The sequence below is a fragment of the Stegodyphus dumicola genome, chromosome 5 (assembly GCF_044657685.1).
Source record: "Stegodyphus dumicola isolate Sdum_Otavi_A_Nest chromosome 5, ASM4465768v1".
NCBI classification, from domain to species: domain Eukaryota; kingdom Metazoa; phylum Arthropoda; class Arachnida; order Araneae; family Eresidae; genus Stegodyphus; species Stegodyphus dumicola.
Window position 1 is genome coordinate 38,561,828 of NC_140772.1, and position 18,527 is coordinate 38,580,354.

An 18,527-nucleotide genomic window follows, 5' to 3' on the forward strand; every position below is an offset into this window, starting at 1 on the left:
CTTTAAGGGAATCAAAATTTACATTTTTTTTTTTTTTTTTTTTTTTGGGAGAGGGGACTTAGTACTTTTTCATCTAAGGTACTTAAATTTTTGTGTTATTACTTCCTCTTAAATTTTACATGTAGACAATTTCTTGTTCAAAGTTCCATTGTTCAAGGTCCTTGAACTGCTGTGCTGAGAATTCCCACCAAATTGCAAAATCGAAATTTGTTCATTCTTATCAACCTCTCATTTTTTTTCACCATCAACAGTTACTACAGATTTTACAGTTCTTTCTTTCTTTTTTTTTTTTTTTTTTAAGATGCTTAAGTTGGAACTACTCTGATATGCGCCCTCAAGTCGCCAAATATTTTTGGCGAGAAACTTCATGATGCTATATTACTATCTAAATTTTTTGTCTACATTTTGAACTTTTAGCCTACAATGTCTCCAAAAACGCGGTTTTCGCACATGCAAAGACTACGTTTTGAACACACAATTTAGCTAAAAATCCGAAACAAGAACAAAAAATTTAGATAGCAAAAACATAAACTTTCTAACCAAAAATATTTGACAAGAATCCATGTACACAGCGACATGTTTTAACTTAAAAAAACATCTACGAATTGCACAATGCAGGCAACGAACGAATCTACAAACTACGCACACCTCGCTTTAATAAATTAACATAACAACAAATTTCAAAGAATACTATGTACACAGCATCCTGTTTAAACTTAAAAAAAATTCTATGAATTGCACAATTTAGGCAAGGAAGGAATCTACGATCTACGCACTCCTCGCTTTAATAAAATAACATAACAACAACAAATTTCAAATAATACCATGTACACAGCATTCTGTTTCAACTTTAAAAAACATCTACGAATTGTACAGTCTAGACACTAAACAACAAAATAAACTAAAATAAATTTTAAACAATTTAAAAAAAAACAACAATAACGACAGAAATTCATACTAAAGAACCAATGAACATAGCATTCTACAAAATAAGAACAAGGATAAAATAAAATGCACTTACCATGAATTAATGCGTTTTCGAATAGCAGAAATTCATACCGCCTTTAACATGCCGCCACGTAATCACTATCGTATTTACATGACAGCCAGACACACTATCCAGAAAATTTATACTATGGTTCACAAATAAATAAAATCACAAATCCCTACTTCTATCATGCACAGCCATTAAAAATAATCTCCCAGACCCTCTTTCCACACTTCCAAATACCCACTACCTCTCAACAGGATAGCCACAATCATATTTCCTTTTGCCGAACTTCAATTTAACAACTACCATTTTATCTTTCCCTCCCATCTTCTCAGACACAGAGGCGAACCAACGAGCTCCAGCGAAAAATTTTTCGTCAACAGGGTTGCCATAGAACATGCAATTGTGCCAAAAACCAGCACAGAACATATATCGCCACATTTGGTGAAATTAGGGCGTATATTAGAGTTGTACCCTTAAGTTAAATGAAAAACATTACATCAACTTCATTTATTACCATTCCTCCACAAATTCTGTTAATTGGAAAATTTCGCTTTTTGTTTGCAATATCTGGAAACCTTCAAAATTTGCAGCTAAAGCTTAGCCAGCTGTATGCTATTGGCCTACGAGCATCATTTACAAAAATCTATTTTTTGCATGTCTATTTTTAGCCATTTCTCAAGCTCCTAATCAAGCTCCATAATCATTCTGTGATGAAAGCAAAATTAATAAACAATGATTTGCTCATTTAGCATCAGGGATATAAATTATTCAGTAAGTAAACAATGTTTAAATGCAGAAATTTTGGTTCGAGATGTATGCCAAGCAAAAAGGCAGGTACAAAGGCAAATTATTCATTATAGAGATTTATGCTAATAAATCATTTTCTTAAATATGGAGGTATTTTATTACATGCTGAAGTGAAATTAAGAATCGGAACTCTACATTTGTTTTATTATGAAAAATATCAAAAGCATGCAAAATTTCTAACAAAAGTAAAATTAATGTATTGTATTTTGTTCTTGACTTGCCTTCTATTAAGAGCAAAATCATCCCTTGATATAATTAGCCATATAATGAATTAAAGCAGCATGAAAGAAGCTGCTTCAAATGTAGATTTTTCAACTTCCTTATTTACTGTTTTTATTGCATTTTACAAATTTTCACTTGGGTTTATATAAACAGAGCATATCTTAATTCAAAATGTTACTCTATGTTAAAACTTTATTTGGCGACATTTGAATATTACAAATTGGAAGATTTAAGCTTCTCACTTTTGGCAACTAAGCTCAGTAGCCACTTCAATAAGGATGTTAATCCTCTATTACATGAGCCAATTCTGCAATGGTTAAAATTAACAACATGAGACAGTATTATCGAAATATAACTACCATAAGCCAAAAACATAACAGTGTAGTGTATATAGTCAATACAGAAACAAACAAAAAAAAAAAAAAAAAAAAAAAAAAAAAAAAATTTTTTTCAAGCTTACTTTATTCTTAAATACCTTAAGATTCTCCAATAGCTTTAAAAGTATGCCTATTTTTTAACTATTTTATAATCGATTACATCTTTTGTTAAGGTTATTTTAAAAATATATGAGTATAAAAATTTTTGGCAATGAAGCTATAAAATACAAATAGATCCACATCTCCAAGAAAAAAGACTAACACACAATTTTGTGTATTGTTACTTCGTATTTGCATGGTTATATTTTGGCTAATAGATACTATTCTGTTGATAAATATTAATAAATATACAAATCTGTTCTAAGTTAAGATTTGTTTAAAAAATACAAACAGTAAAAAGTTCTTAAATAAAATAGTTTCATAGCTTTTTTGTAAATTACTAGCTTAACTTGATTCGCACCAATAATTAATCTTTCATTTTTTTACAACTGAATTTTCATAATTTAAAATTTTTAATTAGCTTTATATGAATGAGATAATGTTTCTGTATTTGTTAAACTCAATACATTAAAACGATTATTTCAAAGATTGGTTTAATCCTAGTATACCATAGAGACGGGATTTGGTGACTTTTTGTAGACATGATGAGCAGTTAACGTGGTGTTAGCGGCAATTTTCAAAATCGTCAAGACCATACCATATACAGTTTCAGGTTCAGGTGGAAATGTAGTGGGACACCCAATGTTTACTTAGTCAAAAAGTCGTTAATTCGGACATCCATAATCCGGAGACCTTTACGGCTGCGAATATGCGTGTACGCAAAATACATTTACGAATGCGTGTTTAATGTATAACGGACGGTATAAGCTAAGCTAAAATTATCCAATTCAGTTAACGTTGCAGATTGAGTTGTTCCTTAATCTTCGAACTGGATTTGGCTTATTATTTTTTGCAGACCGTTAGAGCAATTTTATAAAAGTAAGCTTGAACTTTCGATTATGTCAAATAGAGTTTGATATATATTTACTAATATATAAAGGGTCTACAAAGCGAAAGTACATTTCGAAGTCCATTAAACAAAAAATGGATAAAAGCATATCCTTTGTTTATCTAAACTTTAACGTTTAACGTTTGTTTAACTAAACTTTGTTTATCTTTAATGCCGTGGCGCGCAATGAATTGGAAGTTGATCTGTCAGCACTATCCTTATCTTCAAAGCAGATGTTTTTATTTTATTTGGCTTATAATTCCTTACTAAATGTAGTATTTCATCTCGATGTACTCCGTCTTTGATATGATTTACATCAAATTCCTCGTCATTATAATTCGCTTCCGATAGCGAAGAAAGTGACAGAGGTTATTGAAAACGAAAAAATTTCGATTGACAAATTAGTCGATATTCTCCACACAGCAATTATAGGACTTGAACAGCGGAACTTTGTAACTGAACAAGAAATTATGTCTGTTTATAAAATTAAATAGAATGTATTATCACGTAAAAAACGAAGCAACTTAAACAACTTACATTGAAAGAAATGTTTAATAAAGTACACAAATAAATATTAAGCTTTTTTTTTTTTGTAAATTTTGATACCCTTTAGATCATAATTGTTCTTTATTTCATAAATTACGGTTTCATATTTTTAATTTTATAATTTCTGCATGCCATCTTACCAGATTTAAACTGATGATCTATAATCCGGAATCGCAGAAGTCCCGACGAGTCTGGATTAACGACTTTTGACTGTACTAGGATTTTACCCAAAGATCTTCAACAAATTTGATTAAATTCGTTAATAATTTATAATGACGATATTGAGAAAAATAAGCTTTCTCAACAATTTTGTTTACAGAGTACCAAAAAGAACAAAACAATAGGCATTTCTTAATACACGTAAAATGCTTTATTTGTATAATAGCTACATGAAATAGTAAATTTACTTCATTGCAGTTTCAAAAGAATTTCTCATTGATTAAGCCAAGATAAAATATAAGTTTAAAGAATAGTAAAAGTTACAGAAACTCATTTTTATAATATATGAATTTTATACAGTTGGTATTTTTTCTTTTCTACATGGAAACATATATATATTATAACAAAGAGTTTATTTTTACTAAATTGCCCAAATATAAATAAATATGCACATTTATTTTAACTCCTTTAAATGCCATGGTAATAAACATAGTTCTAGCTTATGGAAACTCATTTTGATAACACTATTACTTAGGCCATTTAAATATTCAGAAATCAAAGCAATACTGCAGAGACAGTAGAATTTTTAAATCAAATCTATGTATAAATCTAAAAATTCATTTCAGATTACATTTCATACAAAATAAACACAGATATTAAAGCTTAGAATTCTGATGATTTAAAACACATATTAAAAATATAATATTTAATGAACATACAGTGCATCAAATTTACAGTAACACTTACTTCTTGGAGAACTGCTGTTTTCTCCAAATTATTAAATAGATTTCCACTGCCACCTACAATTAACAAAGTATTAGTTCCTTAAAAATAGAAAGGAAAAACTATAACACCATGAAATACGGGGGGAAAATCGGTTGTCTCAAAACATATACAACGTCACCTATGTACGTAATGTGCTTTTCAAATAAGAAATACCTTACAAAGGTGTAACACAGATTTCTCACTTATACACAGAAGCATTTGGTGAATACAATATATAATTATCACCTTTTTAAGGAATTATTTTACCTGTACTGCAAGAATGTATTTCAAAACAAATCTATGAATAGTATAGTTTGAAATAACGGCATAACACTTCTTCATACTCTAACTTAGTTCGAAAATTTTACGATTTTTGAATTTGTAGATATATCCTAAGTTGAAAAATTTAGTTAAAAGCTTTCAGAACATAGTTTATAAAAAGGAAATATGAAATGCCGATAATGTTTAAGCCTACGAAAACAAACCTGAGACACCTACATCCATTCTACAGGTAAAAAAAAAGTACTATGTCAAAGATAACTAGTTTGAAGTTATAGAACTATATTCTAAATTTACCGTCTTCCTCTTCCTTTTTATCCCGTTTCAAAGCGTACATTATTACTTTGCAATATGACACTTAAAGATACAACACAAACTACTCCACGTCAATACCCAATCCACGACATCTTCCGAAATTTCGACATACAGCTTAGAACTGTTTCAGCGTTGAGCCAGGAGAAGTAAATGCAAAGATTACGTAAACTTTTATTAGTGGAGCCGTAACATTGTCTCAACCCGAATTTCAGTGATTATTTTACCAAATTATGGGAAGTTTTTTGAGATTTCATAAATACAAAATGTTTCTGTAAATAAGGAATAAATCCGCGAAATTCATATGTTTTTTCATATAACTTTTCAAAAAGTTTTTATTATACATTTTCGAATACTTTTCAGATATAAAAGCAAAATAATAATTTACAACAAAATAAATAAAAATTTACAGCTAATAAATAAAAATTCAAAAAGCTATTACTTATAATATTTATAATTTTTTTTGGGGGGGAAAGGAAAATCTCAAACTTTGAGACAGTTTGGCTAAATTTCATTTTTTATTCTAAGGATTTTTTTTTCCTTCCTTTTGATAAAATTACTATCATATATTTTTAATATATATAAGATATTTAATTGATTTTTCACATGATATTCCGACAAAAATAATCTAATTCATCTTTTTTATTAAAGTTTGTCCGTAGTTAAAATGTCGAACCTTTACCATACATTCTTTTCTATTCCTGTTACATATGTTCAAAATTTAATTTCTCAATAAAATGAAAAATGTACTGAATGAAATTTGGTTTTTAGGTTGCGGCTGAATTTTAATTCCGTCTTTAAGGAAAAATGACAACATTATTTAATCATCGTTATGATGACATTTTTCTTCTCATATCTTCTTTAGCAGACGAAACCGATTATATCCGCTTCATCTTTTGCCATTGTCAAACTGCAGTCTACATAGTTAAACGCAAGATATGTCTTCGGAACATTTACTTTTAGAAGAAATGGATACTGTAATTGAAAACAGTGATCTCAACATTTCATCAGTTTCCGATTCCAGCGAGTTAAAATATAGCAATATTATTGCTATGTTAAAAGAGCTTTTGAACTCTCTCAAGAAAGGTATGCAAGCAAGGAACCTAAGCGAGTATTTTGGATTTTTACAAAGCTATATAGGAAAAAAGTTCAAAGACGTGGAATTTAGAACCGACTTAGAAGAAATATGTAATACCTGCATACAAATTATATTGACAAATGTTATTGAAGTTTCTGAAACTGAAAACGAAGAAAAACAGATTCTTCAAGAATTATTAATTCTCCTTTTATCAGTGAAACTTAATACTTTTACCAAAGATGAAAAATTTGAATCAAATGATATAATTTTAACAATATGCAAAACGGGATGTAAACTTATTAAATATTTTATTCAATACGAATATTATGAAAAGGCGAATTATTATATCACACTTTGCAAAGAAGTATTAAAAGACTTCACTGAAGATAACGATAAAAGTAAGTTAATTTGTGATGAGAAAGAAAGTTTAAAGAATATCTTACAATTATATTATTTAGAAATGATTATTAAAACTAACGCTTTAGAGGACGTTGTTCAAGAAATTTTGAATATTGAGAAACCTGAACTTTTCAATACAATGCTTCAAAAATATTTCATTCGCTTGTGTTTTAATGTCGGTCTAAAATGTTATAATGACGAGCAATATGAATGGGCAATTGATATTTTGAAAACTGCATACAGTATAAGACGGACTAGTGATTCTCCAAATGAAGATATATTTTCAGTTTTAAGATTATTATCAAGCATTTATTTGAGGCACCTGCCTTCTCAAAACTGGCAAAACGCTATTAATACATTGGATTTAGCATATAAAGACAAGCTAGATAAGTTTTACATCATTTCAAAACTGAAAGCATCTTTACTTTCGGAAAAAGGACATCTAGTACAAGAAGTTTTAAATCAAGTCAAGGACTGGGAAGGAATTACAGTAGAAATTGCCTTGAATATTTTACTTATTCTAAAGAATACTGTGTTTGAAAACATAGGAGCGGATTTTATTATGATGGTCACACAAGAAAGATTTCAGGAACAAGAAAAAATTCATTTAATGTGCTTTGAGCTGAAAATTCGTTTACATACAGCTTGTTTCGAAAGGGCAAATGAAATTGTAGAGTATGTTATAAAAGTAGCAAACAATGAAACCATAGAAACTTCTTTAGCATGTTCTATTTGCAAAGTAATATTGTCTTTCACGCAAATGAAATTTAAAGACAGATCATATGATGAATGTTTAACATGGTATAAGAAATGTGCCTGCCTTCTTGAACTAGTAGACCGTAATGAGCAAATGCGTTTTTACGTTGAAAAACAAATCTGTCACTGTTATATCAAATTGGAAAAGAAAGACGCCGCCCAAGCGTCATTTGAAAAGCTAAATTGGTCAGTCTTGGATACTGATCCTCTAAACATTTACTTAGCTCTGCAAATTTCTCTTATCAGTGAAAATGAAAAATTGGCAGAAGAAGCTCTAAAAATTATAGGTAAGAATATAAATTTCTCTCTCTTTTATAACTTCATTGTAAAAAAACTTCATTAAATGTTTTATGCTAAATCAAAATAAATACTTTGGATTGTCAATATAATTCAAGTAAAAATATAAGTGTTAGAACTAACTGAGCGATTTAATTATATCATTAACATAAATTAAATAACTGAGTGGTTAAATTATATCATTAACATAACTAAAATTATATTGTTAACATAACTTTTATTTCGATATCTAACATAGTTAAAATATTTTAAGATGTCAATTTTTAGTTTAGAAATGTAAAAATATTTTCTGCAAATTAATTGATTGTAAATAATTTCTTCTTTGTGGCTCCTTTCTGAATCTGCAAATTTGAATATTTAGAGAAATTTCTTCTGTTAAATGACATAGTATAAGCAAGAGCCAGGGACATATTTGCCGGAATTCTTGAGAAATTAAGAATAGAATTATGTGGTTTTGTATGCGAGTCACAAAAACCTACAGGGATGAATATAATGTGTTTATAGAAAGAACACTATTTATTTTTATGATCAGTGTTGTCTTTTAAAGTTTCTCACAGTTAAATAGCTGGTTTAATAAACTGGGAGCCATATTAACCGAAAAGATTACAACAGAGTTTCGGTATATAAAATTTAAATGCAAAAATTCGGTACTTTTCCGTTTTGCGGGCGCAAGCGATGAAGTTGCCAATAATGGTACAACTGATGCCAAACGGAATATTCTCGCTGGTAACCTTTTACGCATCATTTTCAAAACAAGTCGCAGCTTTTTCTTATCAGACTGGTTGTTTCTTACAATAGAATATAGAATACATAGAATTTTTATCAGATAGTTCAGTTTATGTCTAAGGCCATTTTCGGTAATTAAGTCAATTGGGATGCAATCACAGCGCTTATCCGAAGCCGAAAATATAGAAAAGATAAAGTCAAGGGTTAAATTCATCCATTCTAATGAGAATGCATTAGCGAAGTAAAGCACTGCAGTTTTACATAATTTCTGAGTAAGCTATTCGTACGAATTGAAATATTTCTTGCATTTAAACTTGTGTTCCAAATTAAGATTTAACTTTAAATGAATGTAGATAATTACTGAGAGCATTAGATTTTTGTAGAGTAGTTTACGTGAGATGAGATCGCTTGGGGTAACGTGATATGAACCGGCGAATCAGGATGTTGAACCATGAAAACATAGTAAATTCTTAAATTAATGTCTTTTTACAAATTTATTGTCTTTATTTATTGGCTTTTTATAAAATTTTAAGCGATATTAAAATGTTTATGCCTTCTTTTTTTAAAAGAATTCTTAGAACTAATATTTTTTTAATATTTTTTATGTGTATACTGTATGTTGTCGCCAATAAAGTCTGCTTGGCGAGATTTGCGCCGGCGAAACGGAAAAGTACCCAAAATTCAATATTTTTTGGCTAAACTTTTATTGTTTTGTATATTGAAATATTAAAAAAATTAATAAAAAATATTCAGGTACTATTCGGTTTCGAGGGCCGTAAAGAATCGCCAAACCATTGTTGATGCCAATGCTGCCAAAAATAATTACGGCAAGAAAGGAAGTATAATAAATAGTAAATAACTATCTAAGATTGATGTTTTAATTTAGATGAAAGGTTAATTTCATATAATTCTTTTTTATTATTATAACTTACATGAAAAAGGCTAAACATGACTGAATGGAAGCATAAATAACTATTTCAGATCATTATTATAATTTATATAAAAATTGCTAAACATAACTGAATGGATGCCTGCATCGCTATTTCGCTACCGACTTATCGCTAAGCATAATTTCATCTCGTTGGTTGTTCAAACGTAATTTTCTATAATGAATGATGCCTTTTCTTTGAAAATATTCTCGGTAAAGTGCAGAATCGCTCACTTATTTGTTTACCGCTTTTTACAAGGGTAAAAGCAATTGGATTTTTGTCAATTTTCCTTTACTTTTTAAGTGAAAATAGGTCGATGTGTACATAGATAAAGGGTGTACGCAGTGCCATTTTTGTGCAATTCCAGTATTTTTTTTTTAAGTGAAAATAGGTCGATGAGCACATGGATACCGAGTACGTGCAATTCTTAAAAACGCGTCAAGCAGTGGGGTGATTCTGCATTTTACCCAAAATTCTATTGCCGACTTTTCGTCATGGGCAATTCCCAAATTGTTAAATCCATAGGATATCAAAAAAGGATTTAAAATCAAAAAAGGATTTAAAAATTAAACTAGTATTTCATAGTCATCTTAAGAAATATAGAACTTAACTATATAAACTTACGCAATCTGAAATCAACGCGTACGCTAGATTTGGCGCGCTGTTAAATGGGCGCGTTTGTTAGATTTGGCGCTTTTGCGCATACATTTTCGCTACAATTTTTTTACAGCTCTCAAAACAGAATAGTACCAAAAAAACATTCCAACAGGTGCAATCCAGATTTTATCTAAAAATCTCCGTAAACATAAAAACATTAATTAAATTTATTTTACAGACCTTCATTAGTTGTACCTTTATTACTAGGTAACATAGAAATTTAAAAACTCTTGCTTTTGTACATAGAGTTTTATTGTCAAACCAGCTCCCTACATCAGTTAATTCAAAACTTGCTTTAAATGATAAGGAAAACAATTTTTGTGAATCTACGGAAATCATCTCCAGCTGTCACATTTATGAATAAATAACATTTAGAAATATCTATACTATAATAATTTCTTAATAAAAGTAAAGTCCATTTCCTTCATGTAGTGTTAAAATAGAGAGTAACCCTCATATGGAGCGAGAAAGATGAAGGAAAACAAACTTTTATTAATTAGAAGTAAAAAAATTAAAATAAAATTTTAAAAAATGTAAATAATTCTGAAAGCTTTCAGATGTTATATTATGCCCAAAGAGAATTTTTTAATGTTTTTTGTGTTACCTTTATTTATTAAATATCATGCTCTACGCACTTAAACCACATAAAATTTAATTCAACAGCAATATCCCAAATTATTTAAAAACAGCATATCTTTAGAATTTCCGAAGCCTTTTGTGCTGGAGATAAAAGTGTTTTTATCTGTACAGTGTTGCCACTTCTCGCTTTGAGTTTTTAATCAAAAATTCGTTAAAGTTTTACAAAATCTTAAACAGATAATAAAACAAATTCGAAATTCAAAATTCCGGTTTCCAGATGCCGATGTTCGGGTGGAAGATTACGTTATTCCAAATTTGATGGCTGTAGGCACTGCTGTTTTTTCACATAACATACCTACATTTATGCATATTCTCCTTTATTTAATGTTTTAAAATAATACGGAACGATATTGGTGGCAGCAATTTGAAAAGTGATTCAGCCGTTTACAGTGATTCACCGCAAAATCCCGTTTCGATATTTATTAGCTCTTCTGAGTTAAAGCTCCTTTGGGCTAAAAATGAAAATTAAAGAATAATTTTTTGTAATGTTGCAGCATAGATTAAAGTCTTTATCTAAACTTTAGGATACTTTTCCATGAAAGTAAAGTTAGGTATAATTTATTATTTTTTACCTAGGATATGGACGGAAGCCAGTTTTTCCATTTCACTAAATGAAGATCACGTGTCAGTTGATCTTGGTTATAAATTCATTTTTAAGCCGAATATGCATTCAATTACATCCACATAAAATGACAATTTATCAAATAAATTTAAATGAAATACAGCATTATTTTACTGTCTAATTACTTAATTAATGTCTAATTAAGTTTACAACTTATCCTAAAAATATCCTTATTTTATGCTAAATTAGAATTATAATGATACACGTTCTTTTATGAAACTTAGCTCCTTTCTATTAGTCAGCATGTACTACTCAAATTCCAGTGCCATTAAATGGACCATATAAATCTAAAAATCAGAAAATTTATGAAAGCGGAGCATTAAAAAATCTGTTTCTCTGATTAATTAAGTTGTGAATAATTTTTTACAGGTAATACAGATACAGATTTGAACAGTATATTCCTTGACGTTGTCAAAACTGCTTTCACGAGTGGAAAAGAAGCATTTTTATATAAGGTATTAGAAGCATTATTATTCAAAAACATTTCGAAGAATCAGAATATGTTCCAAGTCAAAATAGCCAAATGTTTAGTCAGTATAAGAATCAACTGTTCCGGTAAGTTTTATTCATGTGTACGATTAGCATAATCAGATAAGCATGGAACATTTTCTATAATATTTTGAGGTAACTTACTGTGTTCTTTGCCTAAGTAAATGATCAGTACTCTGATGTTATTTCAGATATTAGCTTCAAGACACTTTGATGTAGTTCCGTTACGGGTTACGGATATCTTTTTAATAACTGCGATAAATGAACAAAAAGAAATAGAAATTTATTGAAATAAATAACAGCTCACAACAAAGTAAATAGCTTAACAAAGACAATTCTCCCAAATATTCGAAGAATGTTGCAAATCACAAATATCACTTTCAGAATAAACTCGAAAACAATAATAAAGCAGAGCCTGATAAAATCATACCCATACCGCACAAATAGTTGCTGAGACGTTCTAGTGACGTCCAAATATTACATTTTTTATCACATTACATTTCTGGTCACGCTACAACGTTACGGATATAACAGATTGTGATGTGGATATGAATGTCGCGCAGATGTCACATGCACTTAATAGCAAACATTTAATGTAACTGCAATAATGTTCACAATATCCCATCCTGATCTTTCATTACCTTTCCCTTATTCTTAATAGGATGTATACCCGTGCGCTGGTCTTGCTCAAGTTACCAGGCCATTACTTATTGAGCCCGCTTATTGATCTAGAATGATTCAACAATATGCGAGCTTCCAATGTACCTTTAAATGGACCTATGATTCAGTCAAAGGAAAACGAGATTGCAAAATATTTAGATATTCAAGATTTCAGTTGTTACGCTAGTTGACTGTACCAGTTCCAAAAAGTATACACATTTTCATCATTAGTGATTTGTATAGTGAACCAAATAAAGTTGATGAAGAAAGAGCAAACTACTTTTTGTATGACTATGATCAAATGAGAGAAAAGTATATCTCGTGTTATGTCTACAAGTATAGACGAAAATAATTTTTTTCCCCAATCTTCTCCCAAGTCATACCCTCGAAAATAGAAATTAACAAGTGCCATAGTCCCTGCAGGCGGCACTGATAAACACCGTCATTGGATAATCGGTAAGTCCGAGGAACCACGTTGTTTTAAAAACATAAACAGTGCATTACCTAGCATATACTATCACCATAAAGGGCCGTTCCCACTGTGGTTTATCTGAGCTAAAGGGGACAATTGACATAGCCGACCCATCTCCAAAACCAGTTTTTTTCCCATAGGACAGCAAGGTGAAAAATCTGAACTGCAGGCATAGCAGAGCTAATCGACACATGGAACTGACTCTGTAAGCTCAGATAAACCCCAGTGGGAACTGTCCTTAAGAAAGCTTGGATCTACAGCTCATCATTACGTGGCTTCTTCCTTTTAATCGTCGCATGGCGGCTCAGAATAGGCATGTTCTTATGATGCTAGACAGGTACACAGCCCATAACATATATGATATGAACCCAACTAATGTAAAGGTTCACTCCCCTCATCCAAATGCAACTAGTCTTCTTCAGTCTGATCCGTAAGTGCTTTAAGTAATTATGCATATAATAATATATTATGATTTAGAAATAAATAATAAACAAAATTTGAAATAGATAATAAAACAAATTCGAAATTCAAAATTTGATGGCTCTAGATGCCGCCATTTTTTCACAGTGCGAGAAACATGCAAGCATTCATGCAGATTCTTCATTATTTATTTCTTCAAATATAATACGACAGCGATAATATTTAGTGGCAACAATTTGAAAAAAGGTACATCGTTTATGGTGATTCAACGCAAAATGCTGTTACAAGATTAATAACCCTTTTGGGCTAATAATAATTAAAGCAAAATTTAAAAGTTATTACTAAGATTACAGTAAAAATGAAACGATTAGCGAAAAAAAAAAAAAAAAAAAAAAAATACCAGAGGTAAAATGAATTTTGTACCAGTTCAAGTAAATCAAGGAAGATTCTTTGCTATTCACAAATTTCTGCAAATATATAAAATGCAATCAGAACCATTTCTTATCCTGGGCATTTGAAATTATTTTAATATGATTTTTACAGAATAAAGGTGACATTTCGGAAAGTATGTTTTGAGGTAAAGATGACTACATATGAGACACGCACATTCAATGCTATTCCTTCTTGTTTAGCATAAAGTTGAAAACAGAATATGTTCCAGACGTTCCAGTTAGCCTAAGTATGATTACTTATGATATACTTTATACCACGTATTTAGTTACGTCACGACGATTTTCCACCACATCCAGCCTTCTCTCCGCCCATCGACGCCGCCCTCAACTTTGTTTCTCTCATCGCATCGATCTGACTCCTGGGAAATACCTTCCGGTTACTTTTCCCCAACTGCAAGTATCGCCACTTCAACATCGACTGGATTCAATGCTATAGTATTGCTTATGGACATTCTGCCGGAACTCACTTATGTTTCCAACATTCGAAAAGTGATCCAGCGTCGATAGGGATAGGACTCTTCAGTCCGGGAGCCCTTCGAAAGGAACCAAAGGTTCACGGATACTTAGTTACGTGGATTATTTATTATTTCTATGTTATTGCGATATTAATTTCGTTTTTCATATGATTTTAGCTTTTGCTTTGATATAATATATTTGATATGAAAATATTGTTTTACCATGCATACTTTTAAAAAATTGCTAATTTAATGTAAAAATTGCTAATTTAACACCAAGAAGGCACGCTAAGAAGGTGGGAGAAATACCTTATAACCTGTCTGACGTAGTCAGCCCAAGCACACGAAATTCCTCTTGGCAAGGAGCACTAGATTACTCTTATCGTTGGCAACAGCATTGAGCACCTAACAGGTGACAGTGCGATTTGGCTCAGTTTCGCTCCCAATTTTGATAGAGAGCACTTCGGGTGGGGGACGGGTCAGAGGGTCTCCCCTTCTTCCCTTCCATCAAACCACACGAGAGGACCTCGCCGCATATTTAGAGTGCCGCTATGCCGCACCGACACTATACACTTACAAACACTATACACTTCTCCGGGATTCGAATCCGCGCCCTTCGGCACGTCATTCAGCGAAGCTAACTACTATACCGATTGGGCGGCTTGAAGAAAAATAGATTATACGATTTGTTTAACATAAAGAATAGTGTTTTAATTTTCTTTTTTTGCACAGTTAGTATAAAAACAAGTTTTCATTTCAGAATTAAAGAGATTAGAACTTAATTTCATTTGTTTATTTTAGCTCAAACAGTAATGTGTTGTATTATGAAAATAAACGTAAATCCACTACTTAATTTTCTCGGGAAAAAAGCGTATTTTATATTGCTTTACGGGGAAAAATTATTTCATTTTTAAACTCAATTAATTTGCAAACCTTGTTAAAGTAAAAAAAAAAAAAAAAAAAAAAAAAAAAAAAAAAAAAAAGGGGGAACGTAAATATAAAATTCCTTTGTTTACATTAAAAAAAAAAAAAAAAAAGTTATTGGTTCTACAGTAAAATGCACTAATTATCCGGAGTTTTCAAATATTTTGACTTGACTGACTCTTCAGGAATTGACTGTCTGCCATAAACTAATTTCCGATAGAAAGTTCATTTGCTTGAATACGGCAAAAAAGTCGAGGGCCATCCCAACAGAAAGAATATCATAAAGTTAGATTTTCCATTAAAATCAGTCATACCCTGGAAATAATCTACATAAATAATTTAAAATCAGTTTTTCTTCCGCTGGATGATGGCAAGAGTTTCACTTTAACGAATTAATGTTTTATTAAATTTCTTTATGAATGATTCCTTTCTTAGTTTTTCAAAACTTTTTAAACACGATTGAAGAAACTAATATCCTTTCATTGTCCGTTTCTGCTGCTGACGCATCAAAGCAAAACTTGATGTAACTAGGTAAGATAATTAAACTAGATGTAATTTTTAAATTAATAACAAAATAAAGTATCTTGCTTACAAACGTGAAATGAATTAAATTAATTTAAAATACAATTATTATTTTGAATAAAATTTGTAGGAGTGTCTTAAATACACATTTCGATTTACAGTAGTTTTCATTACATTTATAAAATTTCCCACAATTGGTTAAATTCTGTTAAAATATAGTTTTAAATTCAGATTCTTTACAAAATGAAGTAAACTGTATTTTTGGACACATATTACTATTAATTTATTCTCTTATGTAACAGGTGAGATTTTAGCTTTCTTCATATATGAGTAATGATAAAATGTAATTTGATTATTTTTATTTTTGGATTGTTATAGCTTAAATTAATTAAGGTACCCATTTAAATATTTAACATCATAATTATATTCTTTTAATCTTTCAAGCAAGAAATACTTCTGCATGATTGACTTTTGTGTTTTCTGTAATATGTAACGTGAATATGACACAGTTCACCTTAAAAAATCCTCCACAAAGGTCATCCCTACTCTTAAGTACAGCCCTTTTGTAATTTGCCACATTCAAATAGCCTAACCTGAACTAAAATATTGTTACGAAATGTCCAGGTGCGGTAAGATAGCTTACCGAAAGGCAGGTTTAGGGTTGCCATAAAATGGCAAGGGAAGGGGTCGCCACATTTAACAAGAAATCGCGAGTTGTAACGTGGAGAGTCTCAAGAGTACGTACAGTTCCGAGAACGACTGAGCAGAGTCGGGAGCTATACTCTGGTGCTTTGCTGTGAAGCTGTTTCCACTGTTATAGCCTGACAGTGTTGCTATAACGTTATAGCCTGTCTCCACCGTTATAGCCTGATAGTGTTGCTATAACGTAATAGCCTGTCTCCACCGTTATAGCCAGCGTTATAGTTGTCAGGCTATAACGGTGGAGCTGTCTCCATCGTTATAGCCTGACAGTGTTGTATAGTGACAGAGGCTGTGTCGTTGATCGTGTCAGCGTGTTTATTGTAGTTTTCGACGACTGTGTAAACGTGATTCTGGAGCTGTCCTGATTCATAATGGCTAAATAAAGTGTGTTTTGATACTTCATCAAGTGATGTTGTCATTATTCACTCTAAATCCGCACGAACACCGTACTAACGAAAGTGAAGAGGAGAGAAGAAAAAAAAAAAAAACGTAACAATATTTTTCTCTAACTAAATCTTTTAATAAAGAAATTGGGTTAATTTAGGATTTACAGGAAGAAAAGAACTAATATAAGAAATGTTAGAAATAATCTCAGAAATTTACATACGCATGTAAAAATGTTCAGCACTGAAAAGTAATATGCTATTTGTAAAACTAGAATACAGTAAAGCCTCGTTAACAAGAGTATGTAGGTACATATGTCCTATAGTATATTTGTATATCGTCATAAAAACGCTGCAGTACTACATTAATTACTGTACTGAAACTTGAACAGTGTTCTCCAGATAATTTTCTGGTATAATAAATTCCTGTATATTGGTCTGTCGCAGACGGCAAAGAAAATGCCTGGTATCTCCACGACCAAATGTACTCATGGCTTTCGTAAGGCTAATGGTCAATTCGGATGCTGCAAAAAAAGTTCTAAAGTGTCCAAGACGTGTAACATTTCTACAATTATTGTCTATAGGTAAACTAAAGGCATAAAAACCTTAACCGGAAGTAAGAACAATATAAGTCAAGCACTTTTAAAGGAAAAAGTGCGCAATTTAACAAAATATAAGAATAAAAAAACTGAGCTCACCGATCTGATTAACAGAGTGGGTATATATATATATATATATATAATTTATCAAGCAAAGCAGTAATAACAATTTGTGAAAAACCAATTTTGGTCTATAGTCGTAGCTTAAATTATCAGATGATAAGTTTAAAAAAAATAACAGGATCCATTTATTATTATTCAGGAGAAATAGCAGTTACAAAATCAAATATCCGGAGTAAATAAAAAGAATTACTAATAATTTTTTGTATGAAGTTTACTGCATAGTGACATTTAAGAAAAAGCCCCGATATTCTTTTGCGAGTCCTTTTATAGCCTCTGGAAAGGCGGAGCTTCAAAGAAATAACGTCAGCCTCGTCAGCCAATTCAGTTCGCTTTAAATATTTCCAGAACATTCTATAACTGTACGTGTAGAAAAGGCGGGAAAAACAACTTGACTACGGGGCTGTGGATTTAATTCACGTACTTTCAAATAAGAGAACGTCGCCATTAAAGTTTACTGCATAGTGACATTTAAGAAAAAGCCCCGATATTCTTTTGCGAGTCCTTTTATAGCCTCTGGAAAGGCGGAGCTTCAAAGAAATAACGTCAGCCTCGTTAGCCAATTCAGTTCGCTTTAAATATTTCCAGAACATTCTATAACTGTACGTGTAGAAAAGGCGGGAAAAGCAACTTGACTACGGGGCTGTGGATTTAATTCCACGTACTTTCAAATAAGAGAACGTCGCCATTAAAAATGAAAAGAACATACAGTTAGAATTTTAAGTGTATTCTTGACTATGGAATTTTATTATTACACACACATATATATATATATAT

General features: G+C 30.9%; 2 protein-coding genes across 3 annotated transcripts in view; one reads left to right on the forward strand and one right to left on the reverse strand.

Moving 5' to 3' along the window:
- The window catches only part of gammaCOP (coat protein (coatomer) gamma), a 60,504-nt gene extending 54,913 nt beyond the window's left edge, over positions 1-5,591 (reverse strand). The window contains exons 1-2 of one of the 2 annotated variants that reach the window (XM_035351418.2): positions 5,435-5,591; positions 4,841-4,893 (exon numbers count right to left, since the gene is read on the reverse strand). In XM_035351418.2, coding sequence (XP_035207309.1) covers positions 4,841-4,893; positions 5,435-5,474 — 93 coding nt within the window. In that variant the 5' untranslated portion in view covers positions 5,475-5,591. Of the gene's footprint in view, positions 1-4,840; positions 4,894-5,343; positions 5,378-5,434 lie in introns of those variants that run through there. The other variant, XM_035351419.2, reaches the window with a different exon arrangement.
- Positions 5,592-6,348: 757 nt separating this feature from the next.
- LOC118196443 (testis-expressed protein 11-like) overlaps positions 6,349-18,527 on the forward strand; it is a 42,744-nt gene continuing 30,565 nt past the window's right edge. The window contains exons 1-2 of the mRNA XM_085816343.1: positions 6,349-7,969; positions 11,922-12,107. Coding sequence (XP_085672469.1) covers positions 6,388-7,969; positions 11,922-12,107 — 1,768 coding nt within the window. The 5' untranslated portion in view covers positions 6,349-6,387. The remainder of the gene's footprint in view (positions 7,970-11,921; positions 12,108-18,527) is intronic.